Below are 19,826 nucleotides of genomic sequence, written 5' to 3'. Positions count from 1 at the left end.
GCCCAGGGGCTTTGCAGCACCGAGCTGGGAGCTTGGTCCAGGCTGAGCTTGATGGTGAAGCTGCCACTGCAGTCACCTCTCACTTTTGATTCACATCCTGTCATCTGCCTTGATGGCAAAGGTGCTGAGCCCTGAGGTCAGAGTGTCTCAGCCACAATTGGGGCAGATGCTGATTTTTTTTTTGATGGAGTCTGTCGCCCAGGCTGGCGTGCAGTGGCACAATCTCGGCTCTCTGCAAGCTCCGCCTCCCAGGTTCACACCATTCTCCTGCCTCAGCCTCCTGAGTAGCTGGGACTACAGGCACCTGTGATCACGCCCGGCTAATTTTTTGTATTTTTTTTTTAGTAGAGATGGGGTTTCACTGTGTTAGCTGGGATGGTCTCGATCTCCTGACCTCATGATCTGCCTGACTTGCCCTCCCAAAGTGCTGGGATTGCAGGTGTAAGCCACCGCACCCGGCCCAGGTGCTGATTTTTAAATGCTCCTGGCTCTCCTTTCTCTTTGCCCCATTCCTGTTTCAGGGCCAACTAGCTCATCGTGCCCCCTGACACTCAGCTTTCTCCCCAGGTCACACCACAGGCTCACCGAGATTGTGAAAAAAACAAAACAAAACAAAAAACTATTGTGATGATTAGAAGCACTCTGAGATTCTTGGGCCAAAAAGCACTAGAAAAGCCCCAGCTGCTGGAGTTCCCCTTGGTGGGAGGTGCAGGGCACAGTGTGATCTGGAGTAGGCCAGGAAGCTGCTGATGCCACTATGCTTGTGCTCAGAGGGGCTGTCTAGTCCCAGGCCACTTTCTAAGAGCCACTCTAATGAGATCGATTCTCCAGTAGGCTACATTGGACACACAGAACACAGCAGAGGAAAAGCACACACTTGGCAGATAACAGCAGAGAACACCAAGGGCTGTAGGCTCCGTAGCTCTCAGCAATGGGTCATCAGTATCTGATTTAAAAGGAATTGCCTATGTGACACGGATGGACCTTAACCCGTGAGGGCTCTGTGAGCTCATCCCAGACTAGAGGTTTGAGCTCCCATCAGGTAAGGTTCCTCTCTGAATCCACGGCAAGCCTCAGGGTGGAAGGAAGGAGGGGACAAGGTGATGGCTCTCTCTAGGTGTCAGCCCCTGGAGGGTCTGTGAGACCCAAAAAAGGAAGCAACCTAGGGCAGGGAGAGAACAGATGCCACCTTGTAACATTCACCATGGGGAAACGCATCCTGACCTGGCCCTTAGCCAGCACCCACAAGAGGCAGCACTGCCATGGGGGGCCCAGGAAGGATGCCACTGGCTCAGAGAGGCCCTGTGCTGGGAGCTATGGGGGCTGGGTATATGGTTCCTCCCCACAGCCTTGATGGCTTCTGAGCCCCCAAACGGCACACTCAACTATTCCCTTCCCCTGGTCCCAGGCTCTGCAGTGTCTGTGCTCACTGAAGCCAGTGACAGCAGGTCTTAGGGAGGCTGCAGCCCTCACACTGAGGCCCTGGCCTCCCTGGACCCACCTAGCCCCTTGGGCTCATCATCTTCATTCTGCTCAGCCTCTGCATCCAGCCCTGCCTCAGCACAGCCCCCCAGCAGCGGGGGGCTGGGGAGGTACTGGAGGAGCCGGCCGTCCCGCTTCCTTTCTGCCAGCTCCTTGGCACAGCAGCTGGGTGTGTTGGTCTCATAGGTGTCGTGGAAGGTGTTGTAGTCCACCTCATAGAAGCCCTTTTCCAAAGTGAGGACTGGTGTGAATCGGTGGCCCCAGAGCACCTCTGTATCCATGTAGGAGCTCCGGGCTTGGCAGGTCATGCCTGGGAAAACAGAAGTTACATGCATTATGAGGCAATCATCCATCCATTCATCCATCCATCGATCCATCCATCCATCCATCCATCCATCTATCCAATCATCCATCCATCCATCCATCCATCCATCCATCCAGATATGGAAAAAAAGGCAGGAAAGAGCAAAGATATAGCCATCCATCTATCCATCAATCCATCCATCCATCCAATCATCTATCCATCCATCCATCCATCCATCCATCCATCCAATCATCCATCCGTCCATCCACCCAATCATCCATCCATCCATCCATCCATCCAATCATTCATCATCCATCTATCCACCCAATTATTTATTCATCTATCCTTCCAATGATCTATCCATCTATCCTATCACCCATCCATCCATCCATCCACTCATCTACCCAATCACCCATCCATCCAATCATCCATCCATCCAGTCATCCATACATTCACGCATTCCTTCATCCATTCAGTCATTCATCAACCATTTCATGAACATCTGCTTTGTGCTAAGCACAGTGGAGATATAAAGCTGAATAAGACACGTCCTTGCCCTGGAGGAGTTCAAGGCATGGTGGTGGCAGAAAATTAGAAACCAACATGCAAGCTTCTGAAAGTCATTTCCTAGAGATTGGAGTGAATAGATGTTGGAACAGTTGAAGGCAGGGACTTGGTTCCTGAAAACAGCATTCAGGTCTAGAAGGTTGAGATGGGAAAAAGGCAGGAGAGAGCAAAGATAAATTCAGCATGAATGAACACGGAGAAGCTGACAGGCATTTGGAACATATGGGGATTGTTTTGGGTAGACACATATGGAGAGAGGGCTCCACACTCACATACACACAGGAAGAGGAGCAGACGCACACACAGAGCTTGGCTTCTTGATTTGAGGCTGCTCCCATGCCTCACTTCCCTGTCTACTTAGCCCGTGCCATGCCTGTGCTATTTTTAGGTGTTGCTTTCTCTCCAGAGAGGAGAGCAGCTTTGTTTATGAATGAGGAGGCCTCTGTGCTTAGGGTCACAGGAAAGCAACTTTCTGTTATTTAATCTTCTGGCCAAGGAAGGCATTAACTGTGCTGGTTGGGTGTTGAAGGCAACCATCTCTGGCTCCCACTTTGGGTTTTCTCTGGGAGGGGCTCATACAAACCAGACCCAGGTCCAAGGCTGCTTCTCAGCCCCAGCGCACCCACACAGATGGGCCCACAGCCTGCTCTCTGCTCTCGGGGATGCCTGCCTGGGCCGGGCCTCTCCCTTCAGTCCTCACCCTTGTTGTCCCCACAGCCTTGGCAGAGAGGCCCAAACTGGGCCCTGAGCAGCCTAGACCATGCCAGATGTCTGCAGGCTCCCAGGGCCTTGGGAAAGGTGTGGGCAGGACCTTTCCCCTTTGGGCTCCTCCTGCTCCTCATGGGGTGTGGTAGCAGCTGCCCTGTAGCTAGAGATCCTGCTGTGTCCCTGTCACTGCTCAATGCCTTTGGAAAGGATTCTCCAGGTGTCAGGTATAGTGCTCAGCACAGGGTGCTCCTTTCCATCTTGAATCTTCCCAACAGCCCTAGGAGATTGACTTTCCTCACTCTGCTGAAAGGTAAGCAGCTTGCTTAAACCCGCTCAGGCAGGATACAGCAGAGTTGTGCTACTCAAGCTGAGGCATGGATTCACAGCCCACACCTGGCTGCATGTGCCTGACAACCAAGCCATCCACATCCAGGACAGATGCAGGCTGGGGTCTCCTGCCCTATCTCCCTGGATCTCCCCTACAGTTTCTGGGACAGAGCAAGCATAGCCCAGGTTGTGGGAGAGGAAGGAGGACAAACCGTGAGGACAAGTGAACGGTGGGCTCCTGACTTTGAGGGAGGCATGGCTGGGGGTGCAGCAGGGCGGATAGCACTGGTTTCCTCCACTATGAGCCTGTGGGCGCTCTCCCCGCTGTGTGACTGGGGAGTGAGGGCGGCCTTAAAGAGTGGTCAGGCATGCTATGATTTGTCCCCATGTGTCTCACCCAATCCCTTTTTTGTGACTCCAGAGTGGAGCTCTTTCCCTGAAATGCAGCCTGGGTCCTGATTCTGACCCTGGAGCCAAGGACAGGGTGACCTGCAAGCCCCTAGCTCTGCAGGGGAAAGCTTCCTGTGTCCTGACTGTCCTTGGCCCCAGGGGCTGTCCGCCTGCCACCGTATGCTGCCTGCCAGGCTCCAGCCCCCAGCAGATGGCCGAGCAGCCCTCTGTGGCACCAGTCCCTGGAGCCTGTCATTGCCCTCTCCTGGTTCCACCGACTTCAAAATGGGAAGGCTTGTGGAGTCTGGGTCTGAGTCCCCTGCCCGGCAGCCAGCTTCCTGGGGTCTGGAAGGTGTGCTTGGCCATCTTTCTGACAGGCCCCTAGTATTTTAGGGGGGCAGAGTGGTGAGAGAAGCTCCAGATTTGTAAGTGGAAGAGCTGAATATGAGCACTCACTGTCTACATAATGCTTTTGAGGTTCAGCTTCGACATCTGTAAAATGAGACTGAAGCCAGCCCTACACTGTTGTTTGCAAGAATTAGAAAAATAGACATGCATCATTCTGAGTGTGATTGAGTTTCTAGAACCCATCCTTAGGGCCTGACCAGCTGCTCATTGTACCTGGTTGGAAAAAAAGGGAGAGAGAGACAGAGCGAGAAAGGGAGAGAGAAAGAGAGAGAAAGAGAAAGAGAAAGGAAGGCACGAGGAAGAAACAAAATATGCAGGATGTCAGATTTTGCTGGGGGTGGGGTGGGAACTAGGGTCCTCAGCCAAAGCTCAGGTGGTCCCAGGCCTTGGGATCCCTGGAGCCACCTCACAGAGGTCTGCCATGGCTGAGTGGCTGAGGAATGGGGGTTCCTTGGTTACCAGCTGCCGGTGAGTCAGTAGCTGAGCAGGGAGGTGCCATGCTGGCACAAAAAGGGCATTTGCTTGGGCATACATGGATGTTGATGCCTCAGTATGGATGCATTGTTTTTTTTTTTGTGAGAAAGGAGCCTTGCCTGCCCTGAGTTCACTAAACCAACCTTCTGTAAGGACGCTGAGGGCTGGCTGCTCCAGAGGGGGCCCAGCCAGAAGAGCCCCTCCCCTGCAGCAAAAGTCCCTCCAAGTAAAGGATTGGTGAGAACCTTTTGAGTTTAGGACATTCTGCATGCCCTCCTTTCCCAGTGATGAGACTCAGTGGGTAAGGAGAGCGGGAAGTCCACTAGTCCACTGTAAAGAAACCAGTTCGCCTTTGTTTCGCCCTGTGATTAGCAGAGCGATCCGACCAGCAAGCTCTTCTGGGTAGAACACTTGTTCCAAGAAGGGGCAGCTTGGCCTGTTGGAAACAAGTGCTGGCTCTGGGGTCCCCTGCCTCAATTTCCATCCTGGCTCTATCACTCAAAAGTGCTTGCTCTTGGGCAAATAATTTAGCCTGTCTGTGTCCCTGTTTCTTTATTTGTACCTTAATAAAAACTATCTTGGCTGGGCACTATGGCTCACACATGTAATCCCAGCACTTGGGGAGGCCGAGACAGGTGGATCACAAGGTCAGGAGTTCAACACCAGCCTGGCCAACATGGTGAAACCTGTCTGTACTAAAAATACAAAAATTGGCTGGGCACGGTGGCGGGCACCTGTAATCCCAGCTACTCCAGAGGCTGAGGTAGGAGAATCGCTTGAATCCGGGGGTTGTAGGTTGCAGTGAGCTGAGATTAGGCCACTGCACTCTAGCCTGGGTGACAGAGCAAGACCAAGACCCTGTCTCAAAAACAAACAAACAAACAAAACAAAACAACAACAACAACAACACAAAAAACTCTACTATCTCATAAGGCGTGGGAGGACATTTGGCTGAATGATAGATGTTTATGGTTTAGGACAGTGCCTGAAAGTTGGGAAGCTCCCGTCAGTGTTAGCTATTCCTATTACTCCATATTGAGTAGCAGTACCACTCAAACCACAATTTAGGGATTGAACATATTGCCTGTGCCACCCCAGGACTCTCAGGCACAGACCTGCATGTTCTTGAGTCCCAGTGGTCTAAGTCTGAAGTGTAAGTAGGGCCATCTGTGGCTGAGGAGGACAAAGCGCCTTACCTGTGGCTTCCACCATCCCTTCTAGAATGACCACGACTTCGAACTCCTCCTGATGCAGCTGAGCCTGAGACATCTCCCAGAAAGGGCTCTTCTCGTTGATCTCGTGGGAGATGATCAGAGGAGACACCAGGAAGAGGCGGTCGTCGCCCGTGTCGAAGCCCACGTTGATGTCGGTCTGGTTCAGGGGGATGAACTCCCCCTCTTTGGTCTGCCGGGACTTGATGAGCTTGGCTCGGATGGAGGCCTCTACGATGTGGGAGTTGCGGAGGTCACCCACCCGGAACATGAGGCACAGCTTCTCATCCCGCATGGAGATGACTGCGTTGTTGGAAAACATGAGCGTCTCAGCTCTCTTCTTGGGCTGGCTGATCTTGACAAACATGCATCCCACCATGAAGGCATTGACGATGGAGCCCAGGATGGCCTGGACCAAGAGGAGTATAATCCCCTCCGGACACTTCTCTGTGATGACTCGGAAGCCATACCCAATGGTTGTCTCGGTCTCAATGGAGAACAGGAAAGCAGACACAAAGCCACTGAGGTTTTCAACACAAGGAATCCACTCTTGGTCACCAACATGGTCCAGGTCACCCCGGATGTAAGCAATGAGCCACCAAATGAAGCCGAAGAACAGCCAGGTGACAGTGTAAACCATGGTGAAGACGAGCAGGTTGAAACGCCACTTGAGGTCCACCAGGGTGGTGAAGAGGTCACTCAGGTACCGGTAGGTCTCCTGGACATTGCCATGATGCACGTTGCACTTACCGCTCTTCTCCATGTAGCGCTGGCGTGGCTTCTTGCCCTCGGCCAGCAGGCGCGTGCGGTCTGTGGCAATGGGGACGTAATCGCGGGCCTGTTTGGGAATCTTCTTGGGGTCCCATGGAGTGACTCCAATCTCCATGTCCTGGTTCATGGCATTCCTAGAATCACCAGCCATAGCTGGGATGCTGTGAGTTAAAAAAGACACCATCAGGGAAGTGGGCTGTTCTGGTTCACTAGAACACAAGATCAAAGGCCACCCCCGCCCCAGGGCTCTCCCAGGCTTCTCCTCTGGATCCGGGGGTCAGGGTGTAAAATCCTCAAGGGCAGGGGCCTCACTGTCTTACAGGGTTCTTTTGTATCCCTGGTACCTAGTACAGAGTCTAGCACATAATAGATGCTCGATAGCTGTTTGTTGAATGAATACATGAACAACACCTAGGTGCAAACAACACATTAAGTGTTAAAAGGGTTTGAGAAATGTGGCAGCAATTTTAAAAAGAATAATCACGACAGTTTATTAAATGTACTATGTCCCATGTATTCCATGTGGATTGTCGCTTATTATCACCACAGCAACTCACTGGCATTGCATATTGGAATTCCCACTATATAAACCATATACTGTTTGCTTATGAATCAGGCTTAATTCAAACCGTCTCTCTCCCACCATCAGAAGGTAAGCTCCACAGGGGCATAAGTGTGTGTTTGTTTTCTTCTGTGATATTCCAAGCACTTAGAACATAGCCTGGCACATAGATGTATTCAAAAAGTACTTATTGAATAATTGGATGGATAAATAAGAAAACGGGGTTCCAAAGAGGTTAAGTGACCCCCCAGGCCACCAAATATTAGGCAGAGCTAACATTTGGATTCCTGCTCATCTGGCCCAAGCCTGTGCTGTTTCTTTCATTCCTTACTATCTCCACTTATCTTGAGGCCTTTTAGCAGCAGACAGAAAGGAAAAGGTGGCCTGTGTCTGATTTGTCGGTTGATCACTCCTGCCATCTGAGTGTGAAGTCTGCGGCCATCTGAGCACTTATTAAATTGACAAATTGCTGTGCAGGCCCGCCATTAGAAAATTTGATTCCCTGTCCTCTAAGAAGTTGAAATGGACAGGATGTTAATGGCCCCAAGGCTCTTCAAAGGGCATAACGTGTTTGGGGGGGTACCTGCCACACTCCCAAGAGGTACCCAGACACCTGCACTACAGGTGTCGGATATTTCCCTCAAAACCCATTTGACATGCTTCAAGACTCTCATGCAGTTAGGAAAGACCTCTTTAATTAACCATAACAGACTACATTTCTGAGCACTCAGAAGCCAGGCACTGCACTAGGACATTTTTATCCATTAGCTGATTTAATCCTCACAACATGGTTAGATAAATACTATTATTATCCCCCCATGTTTCAGAAGAGAAGAATGAAGCTCATGTAGCATGTGGCCAAGTGAGGTTCTGGGTCTAGGTTTATCTGGCTGCAGCCCGAGGCCTGACCCACAGCACTCACCACACAATGGCCAGCAGACACTGATGCTCCACAGCTCATGCTAAGGCTGATGACCTGCTCCCTCCAGAAAGTTCTATGAGCTTCCAGCCCTGGGAAATGTCACCTTAGGGATACTATCCTTCAACCCTTCTTCCTCTTTATAAGCAAGCTTTCCCTGAATTCGCAGGTACCCTCCTTCCCAGGTATAGGGTCCCCCAGGAACCCCCACTTACTTATCTGTCCTGATCGAGGAACACAGAATGCCTAGACTGCTCTGTGCCCTGGCCAGTTGCATGCCTTCTCCTGCAGACCTGAGCCCTGGAAACATTCCCTGGCACTGAAACCCTGTTTAGGTTGTTACCTGAAATACCGAAAGATCAAACATGTTGCTAAACATGTAGGAATTAGCCCAACGTTAGGCCAAAGAACTCCATAACCCAGAGCCCTTGCTGCAGACGTACCTAAACAGAGCATCTCTTTTCTTGCTGTCTGTCATGAGGGCCACTGCAGCGCTCCACGTGTACGTTCCCCTCATAAGTGCTTTGGAACTTGGTGCTTTTTGTCTTTGGAATCTCAACTGACCCCATTTGGGGATGGTTTGGGTAGGAATTCCCCTGCCACCATTCTCACCATTCTGTGACTCCAGCTGCAGGTTCCACCAGGCAGAACACCAGGAAGCTGTGTCCCCAATAGAACAATCTGGAGAAAGGTCTGTCAACCACTGAGCCGACTGGCTAATGGCAAACCAAGGTAGATTGCAGCTGTCCCGGGAAGTCAGATGACCCTGGCAGGCCTTTTCCTGTGCTGCCTGGGTGGTTATAGCAATTTTAAAGTAATCTTTAAAGCGTCATATCGAATGGTCATCTGAAGGGCGATTTGTCCCACACATCCACTGGCCATTTCCCATTCTGCATAGGGCCACCTGCTTCCTGCTCCTTCATGTGGCAGTTAACAAAGATAAATGAGACAAGGAGGAAAATGCTTAGGGCTATCTTTGCAGAATCCCAAGCAGGAATTTGCTCTGCCTCACGTGGGGGGGACTTCATCCTGCAAACCTGATCACAGACGCTCGGAGATGCTGGAAATGCTGCTGTCCCAAAGCCCCGCATATTCTGGACACCCCAGCTGTTGGAACCAAGACAGGGTTCCAATGGGGGTGCTGCTGCGGGCTCCCTGAGCCACTGAGGTTGGGCAGGGCAGGCACAGTGCCCACAGGAATGAGTCATCGGCGGGGGCACATGGGAGTGCACATCCTCCTCTGCTCAGCTCTTTGGGGAAAACAGCTTGCTGCTGATTTTCTGCACTGTTTCCTTCTTTATTTTTAAACATACTTGCATACATTCTTGTAGGCGAAGGCTTTGTGCTATACTAGAAATGGGAAAATGTTTTCTAGGAGACTTCAGCCCAGATAGGAGAACCTTTTGCGTCCGGCACATAGGAAAAGGTGGTTTACTTTTGATTTGATATTGGGATGCATTCCTGTGCACTGGAATCATCTGCAGAAGTCATTCCTTGCTCAACCCAGGGTAACATTTGGATTCTAACTCAGTGTCCAACAACCTGCTTTGTGGTCCAAAGAAAAACAAACTTAACTTTCTTTGCTCAGTTTACTCTGCTATAAATCCCAGATAATATTCTCTGCCCCTCCAGCCCTGGGAGCCAATTGTAGGGATTCTTCGAAGGAATACATGATACAAACATAAATATAAATAAAATAAATATACGTATTCATAATCTCTCCTCAAATTGAAATTTAATGCAATATCCCATTAACTCCATTTTAAAGATGAAGAAAGAGAGGTAGAGAATATCTAAGACAAGTAGCTAAAGGCCCAGTGGGCAATTTGCAGGGCAAGCATTGAGCTGACTGGCATGGAGCCTCTACTGTTCAGATTTCTTTTAAGGGTAAGTAAAATCCCCATCCTTGAAACCCTGGCTTCCAGTGTTGTGTGCCTATCAAGTCAAAAGGATTTTCAGGGACAATGGAGATGAAATTCTTTAATCACGTTTTTGAGATCCATTCTATTAATTATGCACTCATTAAGCACACATTAATTGAGGAACGACTGTAGCGGAGCCCCTGTGCTAGGCGCTGGACATAAAGCAGTGAAGAAGGTAAATGCAGAGCCAGCCCTCCCATTGTTGATATTCTAGCATTTCCTCTTTGAAGCTAGGGTTTTTACAGAACTGTCTGTAGAGGACAGACAGGGAGGAATGCTGTGGCTGGCCTAGGCAAGCCGAACATCCTAGCTACTCTCTGCAGGATGCAGGGAAAGGCACTGACTTGAGCAAATCCTATTAAGCCTCATCAAGCCTGTTACTGCTCTTCTTCCATCCTCTCCTGTTTCTGCGAATGGGAAGCTGTGCTGAGACATGAAGAAAGCTTTTGGAAAAGACAGAACTTCAAGTCCAGCAAAGTGGTTTAATCCCTTTGATAGGAAAACACAAGTGGAGAAAGACTCAAAAGAGGCAAGATCAAAGGCAGTTGTATTTCAGATGATGCATTAGTGAATCTGACTTCCATTTAGATGGACCTCTGGATTAAGAAGGTCAAACATCACGCACCCATAGGGAGGAAAACTTGGTGTCATGGCGTGGTCTAGAATGTCAGGAGTCGGGGCCACAGCAACTTGATAAGAGCCTTGCTTGGGGGTCAGCAGGGCTTCCTGGAGAGATCACTGGGCTGGGAGTGATTTTTCAGACTCAGTCTCCTATCTGTGATCACAAACATCTTCATCAATTTCCTACTTTCTCTCTCAGATATGCTGGATCAAAATGTACATTCCCTGAGCTTTGAAACATGGGATGAGGTTGGAGGAAGAGGAATGGAGGAGGGTGTGCTTATGTCTCATATGGAGATATTTGTATACTCTTCTATGGGAATATATATGACTGTACTCATAGGAGAATGCTCCAGACTGGTTGGTGAATAGGCTGCCCCACTCCCCTCAAGGCCCTTTAGGGTTAGCAGGAAGCGTTCAAGGTGTTACACTTGAATGTAACACCAGAATACATGCTGGTGACAGGGAAGGCACTTGTAAGTAGGCGGAATTCCAAGACATCCTGGTGATTCCTGCCCCCTTGTATACACCCCCTGAGGAACCCCAGGAAATCCTCACTCCCATGACTGGGGCATGTCATATGGCAGAGCTGACTTGAAGAAAGAAAGTTCATCGGGGGTGAGCTTGACCCAGTCATAAGCCCTTTGAAGGGACTGGGCTTTTCCTGAAGTAGGATATTCAAATTATTAGAGGAATGAGACAGAGGGAGGTTCTCTTTTGCTGGTTTTAAAGATGGAGGGGGCCACAGAGCAAGGAATGTGGGAGACCTCTGGGAGCTGAGAGCAGCCCCCAGCTGAGAGCCAGGGAAAAAATGAGGACTTCAGTGCTACAACCACAAAGACCTGAATTCTGCCAGAACCACAGGAACTTGAAGGGGGCCCTGAGTTCCACATGAGAATGCAGGCCTTGCGGACACCCTGGTTTTGGCCTTGTGAGAACAGAGCAGAGAACACAGTCGCATCAAGCCTGGACTTCTGACCTACAGAACTGTGAGCTAATAAATGAGTGCTGGTTCCAGCCATTATGCCTGTGGTCATTTGTTATGGCAGAAATGGAAAATTCAGTACAGAAAGGGAAGCCGGATCATAAACAGTGAGGAAGGCTGACTCTGGCATCAGATGACCTAGGTTCCTATTTTGCCTGGAGCTGAGGCACATTTGGAAAAGTTACTTCTCTAAGACTCTGTTGCTTTATTTGCAAAATGGGGATAACAGTAATCACCAAAAAGAGCTGCTGCGAAGATGAAATGAAAAGTGTGTGTACAGTTCCTGGCTTACAGGAGCCCTCCTGAGAGGTAGTTCTTACGATTTTCCACCAGGGGGCAGGGCTGGGAAAAGGGGTGGGGGCTGAGGGGGCGCAGTGCTTCAGACAACTCAAGGATAAGGAAGGAGAAGAATCAAGAAGTCCCGAATTCCTGCGGAGTGTCTGCATCGTGCTCCCACTCCCGGGAGAGAGACATTATCTTCAGTTTACAAAAGCGGAAAACAGGAGAGAGTTTAAAAACCTCGCCCGGAATCGCACAGCTAGTGCTGCAGGCTCTCCGGTTTCCGCATCAGCTGCTCTCAATGAGCGCATGCCTGGAGGCCCTGCTCCGCGGCAGCACCTGTGGGATTGGGAACCGGTGCGCCCTTTCCTTCCCCCGCCCCGCCCCCCAGAAGCCAAGCCTGAAGAATGTTCTAAGAACGTTCCCTTTCGTCCCTCCCACGACTAAGGTCCAGGTCCTAGGGGTTTCCCTTGCCCCTTCATCCCTGGCCCTGCAGAGGCCTGCTTCTCGCTTCCAGGGTCGCCAGAGCGCCCCTCCCGCCACCCCTCGATCTCCTGGCCGGATCCTGGGAGAGAAGGAGAGGAGGTTGGGACCGGGGAGAGGGGCTGAGACAGGGGAAGGGAGCCTGGGAGAGATGGGGAGGGAGGCTGGGACTGGGGACCCCTGAGCGCCGCAACCTCTAGCCTGGCCTCGGAGTGTGACACAGGGGACACCCCTCACTCTGCGGGGGACGAAGGCCCCAGTGGGGCTGGATAAGGCGATGCTCGCCGCCTGGGTTTGGCCCCCTAGTCAGCTGCAGCTCCGCGGCTGCGGAGGCGGAGCTGGGGGATGCAGGCTGGGAGGGTGAGAGCCAGGAAGAGCCTGCGGAGGGGAGACAGAGGCCCTGTCCCCAGGGAACGGGCGTGGGGAGGCCTTTGGCAGTGCCGGGGACTCCCCCCCAGCGAGTCTCCCTTCCTTTCAGCGGCCCCTGCCACCCGGAGACTGTGCCCAAACCACACTGGTGGAGGTGGACAGGATCCTCCCAGGGGCCAGTCCTGGTTTCCCAGGTTTTCACAATTACTAATCTTAAAACAAAACCAAATTATCTTCACGTGTACTAGAAGAGGTTTAATGGCGCAGAGCCTGGTGGTAATATTAAAAACCCATCAGGTATTTCATTTAAAAACCTCACCATTTTGCAGCTATTTGTTCTGTGTCTATTTTTGAATTCCTGAATGTTTTACGGGTTTACTTTTTGAACCTGTTTGTTTCATAGCACATGAGGGAGTAGGTGTGAAATCCCAGTGGAAACTGACACAGGGGTTCGCTCATTCAGTCAATTAGTCAATCAGTGAACCCCCACTCAACACCCACTGGGTGTTTGAATTATGTTGAGCTCTGGGGACACTTTGCTGGCATTCCTGTGCTTTCCATTCCTGGGGATCTGGCTAAAATGCAGGTTCTGATTCTCTAGGTCTGCGGTTTCCAGAGTCCGCGATTTTGCTAAGGAGCTGCAGTGATGTTGATGCGGCTGGTCCTCAGTGCACACCTGAGCAGCACGACCTCTCTGCCCTGGACACACGCTGCCATCAGCTGGGAGCTGGACAACATGCTGGTGCCTAGTCCCAGAATCTGGCCCCAGGTGAGTCCAACAGGCAATTAGATTGAGGACCCTTGATGCATTCTCTGTCCAAAAGGAGTTCTCGGTCTGGTGGGGAGTACACAGGAAAAAAAAAAAAAAAAAAAAATCAGTGCAATAGAGAGTGAGAGAGAGTCCAAGGTGCAGTTCTGAATTTGGCTTGTCTGGGGCAGGTGAGGAAGGGTCAGGAAGGCCCTGGTGAGGAAGGCGCCCAGTGAGCAGGATGAAGTGGCAGAGACTTGTGGGCATGAGAACAGGGGAGCAGACAGTAATACAAGCTCGGGCATGGAATCCCTGTTATGTGCCATCTTTGTGCTGAGTGTTTTTCGTGCATTGTATCATTTAATCCTCAAACAGATCTATTAAGTCTGGTTTAGTTGCCTCGTTTTACAGGTCACAAAAGCAGAGTGATTCAGTAGCTTGCTTCAGGCCACACGGTTACTAAGCTGTGGACTAGGTTTTGTCTGATTCACTGCTGCTGGGGAGGTTGTTCCTCCTGAGCCCTCTGGGTGTGACCAGGTTGTTCTGAGCCCCCGGGGGGATCAAGCCCTGAGAAAACTGGCCCTGGCTGGAGTCAGATCCACACCAGCCTGATCTGCACCAGGGAAGGAATTCATGATTTCCTGCTGTGTGGCCCACTGTGCACAGGCTGCCCAGCAGCTCGAGTCAGTTCCCGCCAACCAGGGCTGTGTTCTTCCTCTCCCTCCTGCTCCCCTCCAGCATGCTCCCTATTCATCTAACAGCTGCTCCTCTTATTGTGGTTAGACTTTTTCTAACCACAATACTTGCCCCCAAAGGTCCCTGATTGCTCCAAGGAGATAAGGTGTCCATGCGTCCCAGGTAACACCTGCTGTTCTGGCATCATCAACAAGAGTGCCCCGTCACTCTCTGCAGGTCTGTTTGGACAATGGCCCCCACAGTAGAAACAAGTGCACTAACTAGCAGCCACTGATTTCATTCTTAACACCCCTTTACTGGATTCTCCTTCTTCTAAGGCAGGTCTGCCTCTGCCGGGAGTGAGGGTAAAGCCTCCTCACTCTGGAATTTCTCCGCTGGGCAGGATGTGCATGTCATAGTAACCAGAACCTGTGGGTCTTGTGCTGAGCCCTCCCGCCTACACCCACGGCTGTGGCTGTGTGAGGTCAGTGAGTGCAGTTGCTGGATTGGGTTCTTCCAACACAGACACACTCTACATCCTTCTTGGTCCCGTGCAGTTAGTAGGCTTTCTCCTATTTTTATTTAAATGGGATGTCTTAGACCCTCATTTTCATATTTTGATGTAGAGAAACATTTAAAATATTGCATTGTGTTTATCCTAGGAAAAGCAAATATACAAACCCATGATAAATGTGACCAAAACTTACCCTGGGTTTGGGGGACATGGTAGGGGGTGGTGGGGACTGTGGTGAGCTGTACACACCTGCAGTTCTAAAGCAGCAGCCGCTACTCGCCTCTAGTTTATTGTTGCCTTGCTATGCCGTGGAGCTAGTACTGCAAGATCCTCCTTTTGCTTTTTTCAGAAAAGCCAGAAATTAAACTTTTGAAGATGAAATTTCTCTTTTTCCATGTTGACCACTAATTCAACAGTTTTTGAAAAAGTGAGCAAGCTGTAGAAGATCTATGTGTGAGTCAGATTCAGTCTGTCAGCTGCTGGTTTGTATTTCTGGGCTAGGGAGTCCGAGAGAAGCCTTTTCCTCCCGTGGCTATGTTGGGCTGCTTTGTGAGTTAGGCTAAGAGTGGTGTTAGGAGTTGTGGTAGTGCCACTAGATTCCTCTCAGAGCCTCCCTGTTTGCACTAACAGATCTGCCACAAACATGACCTGCCAGTCCTCAGGACAATGAAGGCAGGAGGCCCGGCAGGAAGAGGAGAACTCAATCTGCAAGGCCCATGAGAGCAGAGAGGGCCACCTGGGCTGCCCCCTCGGTGCCCATCAGCCTGGTTCCTGTGGTCCTAACTAGCTCTGTCTCCTTGCCAACAGCCCTGTGCTCCCCAGCCCCCTCCCCCATGCAGATGGCTGCTATGACATCCCTGTTCCTTAAAGTGTGGGGTTCCTCGCTGCCTTCTCCTCCCTAACTGGCACCCCGTGCAAACCTGCTGCAGAGAACAGCGTCTTGGGCAATGACAATAGTCCTCCAGTTCACCAACAGTAAAAATGGTCTCAATGGGGAGAGATTTCTGACTGCAAGCGCTCTGAGTCCTTCCAGAGGAGGGCTGGAGAGACAGGAGGGCGGATCAGGCAGCCTCCTGAGCTGGTTCCTGGCGCCGATGTAATGGATGCTGATTATCAGCGGTGGGGGCATCCGGGAAAGGATGGAAAGGACTGCAGAGCTGTGCGAGATGAGTGGGATGAGGCCGCAGGTGCTGATTTTTATGCCCAGGATGCTCCTGGCTGTCATGGACTCCCAGGGGCTCCAGGCATGCATAGCTCTTTCACCTCTTCTCCAAGCAGAATGCCCCAGAAAGGCTGCCTCTATTATCCAGAGTGGATAGAGTCTCGGTGGCTGTGCGCGGGGACTGAGGGCCGGAATCAGGGCAAGGGGCTTTCAGTGAAACGCAGAGCCAGGCAGGGAGAGCGCAGATCTCAGAACAGTCTATGTCAGATGGGACACTTCATCCCCGCAGAGCTGTCCGTGCACACGATGTTCTCTGATTGCCAAGCTGTTAAGGGCTCCGCGGAAGGGAGCTGCTGGGAAGGCGGAGGAGGCATCTCAGGCGGGTGAGGGGCTCTGCTGCATCGGCCTTGCTCAGACCGACCATCCCTGGGGAGCTGTCACTGGCACCCAGGTCTCCCCTTCTCAGCGCATCCCGTGCCTCCATTCTGGGCTGCCTCTGTCCCTCGAAGGGGAGCTCCCCACATGGTGGGATTATTGTTGAGAACAAAGTTAAGATGTTGGCGAGGATGCAGGACTGAGGTTGATCCCAGAGCCACTCGGTTGTCCCTCATTTTGCTCGGAGACACCCTGACCGGGACAAACTCTTTGGGGAGCATCTTTTCTGTCTGTGCCACATTCTCCACGGCCTTTGCACCCTTTTTACTTTTGCTTTAAACACGTCATCAATTCATGGCCTGCGCAGCTTGTACTGCCTTTTGGTTTTTCTTTGCAGAACAGCTCTGGAATTGAAGTGTGTGTGTGTGCATGTGTGTGTCTGTGTGTGTGTGCGTGTGTCTGTGTGTGTGTGCGTGTGTCTGTATGTGTGCGTGTGTGTGCGTGTGTTGTGTGCGTGTGTGTGTGTCTGTGTGTGTGTGTGTCTGTGTGTGTGCGTGTGTATGTGTGTGTGAGTGTGTCTGTGGTGTGTGTGCGTGTGGTGTCTGTGTGTGCGTGTGTCTGTGTGTGTGTGCTGTATGTGTGCGTGTGTGCGTGTGTCTGTGTGTGGTGTGTGTGTGTGTGTGCGTGTGTCTGTGTGTGTGTGCGTGTGTGTGTGGTGTGTGTGCGTGTGTCTGTGTGTGTGAGTGTGTGTGTCTGTGTGTGTGTGTGTGTGCGTGTGTCTGTGTGTGTGAGTGTGTCTGTATGTGTGCGTGTGTGTGCGTGTGCGTGTGTGTGGTGTGTCTGTGTGTGCGTGTGTGGTCTGTGTGTGTGCGTGTGTGTGTGTGTGTGGTGTGTGCGTGTGTGTGTGTGGTGTGTGTGTGTGTATGTGTGTGTGTGTGTGTGCGTGTGCGTGTGTTCTGTGTGCGTGTGTGTGTCTGTGTGTGCGTGTGTGTGTCTGTGGTGCGTGTGTGTCTGTGTGTGTGGTGTGTGCGTGTGTGTCTGTGTGCGTGTGTGTGCGTGTGTCTGTGTGGCGTGTGTGTGTGTCTGTGTGTGCGTGGTGTCTGTGTGTGTGTGTGTGTGTGTGTCTGTATGTGGCGTGTGTGTGCGTGTGTCTGTGTGTGCGTGTGTGTGTCTGTGTGTGCGTGTGTGTCTGTGTGTGTGCGTGTGTCTGTGTGTGTGTGCGTGTGTCTGTATGTGTGCGTGTGTGTGCGTGTGTGTGTCTGTGTGTGTGTGCGTGTGTCTGTGTGTGTGTGCGTGTGTCTGTATGTGTGCGTGTGTGTGCGTGTGTCTGTGTGTGCGTGTGTGTTTGTGTGTGTGCGTGTGTCTGTGTGTGTGTGCGTGTGTCTGTGTGTGTGTGCGTGTGTCTGTATGTGTGTGTGTGTGTGCGTGTGTGTCTGTGTGTGCGTGTGTGTGTCTGTGTGTGCGTGTGTGTGTCTGTGTGTGCGTGTGTGTGCGTGTGTCTGTGTGTGTGTGTGTCTGTGTGTGCGTGTGTGTCTGTGTGTGTGTGTGTGTCTGTGTGTGCGTGTGTGTCTGTGTGTGCGTGTGTGTCTGTGTGTGTGTGTGTGTGCGTGCGTTGCTGCTCTGGACTAGGAGGCTTACATGTATTAATGCACTTGATCAGCTCAGCAACGCTGTGGAATAAGTGTTATATGTCCATTATTCAGATCAGGAGACTGAGATTCAGAGCAGGGAGGGAACTTGTCAGAGACCACATGGCTCTCAAGCAGCAGAACCTGGGTTTGAACTGACAGCAGCCTGACTGCAGAGCCCACGCTTTCCCACCCTCCTACTGCACACCCGTTGGAGTCCAGCCATCTTGGTTCTGAATCATAACCCTGACTCTCCTGGCCACATCCTGTGCTCCACATTACATGTTACTCTATAGGTTACCACCCCGGGTCTCTTTCCTATATAAGAGGTAGAAATACTACTTGTGGAAATCCTAATGTTCCTGATATCTCTGCCACTTTATCATGAAAAATCCTACCCTACCAAATACTGGTGTAATGTACTTGGCCCCCTGGATTGGATTGGTATAGGTTAAGGGTAGATATAAGGTCTGAAATAATCCCAGTACTCCTAGTATGTGGAATTATTATCACAGAATAATAATGGCAGTTTGCATCTCTGTTGGGCTCTTCCATCTCCGGCGTTGGCTCATGAGAATCCTATCACGTTAGTCCACTTTTATGGTTGGATAGTAGGGCTTGCCAGAGGGCACACTCATTTGGGTTAACTCGTTCCCAGGATTCTGGCATTGTAGACACAGAAACACCTACTGTGAAGTTTTATGTAATACAAACACTGAAAGATTTAGCCGTAGGTCTGCCAGGCGGCCCTGGCATCTGGCTGCATAACAAAGGGGGGCAGTTGGTGCCAAACGGGGCAACAGAAAGTGAGTTTGGGGCCTGCAGAGCCTCGGGTAGCCCAGACAAGCGGGAGAGAATGGGCTGCTCATTCCAACTCCGTCCTTGGAGGATTCCCCACCACAAGTCTAAGGAAGTAATAAAACCTCATGCATTATTTTCTGATATCTGGAGAGAAACACGTACCCTAGAGATGCTGTGGACTGATTCCACAGTTACTTTGTCATTAAAGAAACCAAAATACTGAGAGGTCACCATAAACACAAAAAGGCAGGGAGAGAAGGATTAAATGGTGTTTCATGTAAGGATTTTTAAAGGGAGGCAGAATTCTAGTCTGAAAGGAGAGCAGGCAGACCTGGCATTTTGCTTGAGGAGTTCAATTCTTTGGAGAAAATACAGAGACAAAAAGACCATTTTGATGGTATTTAAAATATCCCTCTGTCCAGCATATCTAAGTGAGTCTAAATATATTCAGCAGTTTTTTAAAGGGCAGATATCAGGCCCAATTCAAGGTATGGAATATAGATTTGAAAGGCTTAGTGACAGGTGAGTGCCTTTCAAGTAACTTAGCATCACAGAGAAAGCCCGTGATTGAGCACTGCACCTATGGAGCAGGCGCGTGAGCTTGTGACTGAGTTTCCCACCTACCAGCCTCCCATTTGCTTAGGATGAGTATTTTTCCGCCCTCTTTGGTGAGCCGCTGTGGGCCACTCGCCACTCCTTACACCCCTTCCCTTTAATACGTAGCTGTGGCTTCCTTGCAAAATCCACATGCACCCTCCTGGATCCCACAGACGATGTATGAAAAATCATGCCATGAAGAGGGCACGGAAATCAAATTAATTAATTTTGCCTTTTCCCCACATTTGTCTCTGTCTGTCTGGTGCTTTTCCTTTTTAAGCCTACCATCTCTTTGAAAGTGAGCCGCACAGCGATAATCCATTTTCCTCATTGTAACCCCACAGTGTATGTAGTCCACATTAAATAATAAAAGGGATTAATAATTAAATCAAAATGAAAAACCACTTGTTTCCTCTCTATAACCCAAGGGACAGATTTCCTGGGCTGGTGCCAATGTATCAGTGATGATTAGGCAATATGAGGTAGAAGTGCACAGAGATGACAGCCTGAAAGCAAGATAATGAGAATTTGAATATATTCATAT

At 50.7% G+C, this 19,826-nt stretch overlaps 2 protein-coding genes across 6 annotated transcripts in view; one reads left to right on the top strand and one right to left on the bottom strand.

Annotated features, from left to right (window-relative positions):
• Positions 1–361: 361 nt before the first annotated feature.
• Positions 362–19,826, bottom strand: part of KCNJ5 (potassium inwardly rectifying channel subfamily J member 5) — a 28,381-nt gene continuing 8,916 nt past the window's right edge. For 2 of the 3 annotated variants that reach the window (XM_033204354.1, XM_033204355.1), the window contains exons 2-3: positions 5,857–6,803; positions 362–1,792 (exon numbers count right to left, since the gene is read on the bottom strand). In XM_033204354.1, the coding sequence (XP_033060245.1) occupies positions 1,470–1,792; positions 5,857–6,793 (1,260 nt within the window). In that variant the 5' untranslated portion in view covers positions 6,794–6,803 and the 3' untranslated portion in view covers positions 362–1,469. Of the gene's footprint in view, positions 1,793–5,856; positions 6,984–19,826 lie in introns of those variants that run through there. The other variant, XM_033204353.1, reaches the window with a different exon arrangement.
• Positions 12,052–19,826, top strand: part of KCNJ1 (potassium inwardly rectifying channel subfamily J member 1) — a 101,910-nt gene continuing 94,135 nt past the window's right edge. Inside the window, exons 1-2 of one of the 3 annotated variants that reach the window (XR_004435669.1) lie at positions 12,052–12,515; positions 13,384–13,551. Coding sequence is in view for 1 of the 3 variants with exons in the window: in XM_033204357.1 (XP_033060248.1) it covers positions 13,429–13,551 (123 nt within the window). In the remaining 2 variants the exon portion in view is untranslated. The remainder of the gene's footprint in view (positions 12,516–13,383; positions 13,552–19,826) is intronic. The other 2 variants (XR_004435668.1, XM_033204357.1) reach the window with 2 other exon arrangements.

The sequence above is a fragment of the Trachypithecus francoisi genome, unplaced genomic scaffold (assembly GCF_009764315.1).
Source record: "Trachypithecus francoisi isolate TF-2019V2 unplaced genomic scaffold, Tfra_2.0 Lachesis_group8, whole genome shotgun sequence".
NCBI lineage: Eukaryota > Metazoa > Chordata > Mammalia > Primates > Cercopithecidae > Trachypithecus > Trachypithecus francoisi.
This window is presented reverse-complemented; position numbering and strand designations above follow the sequence as displayed.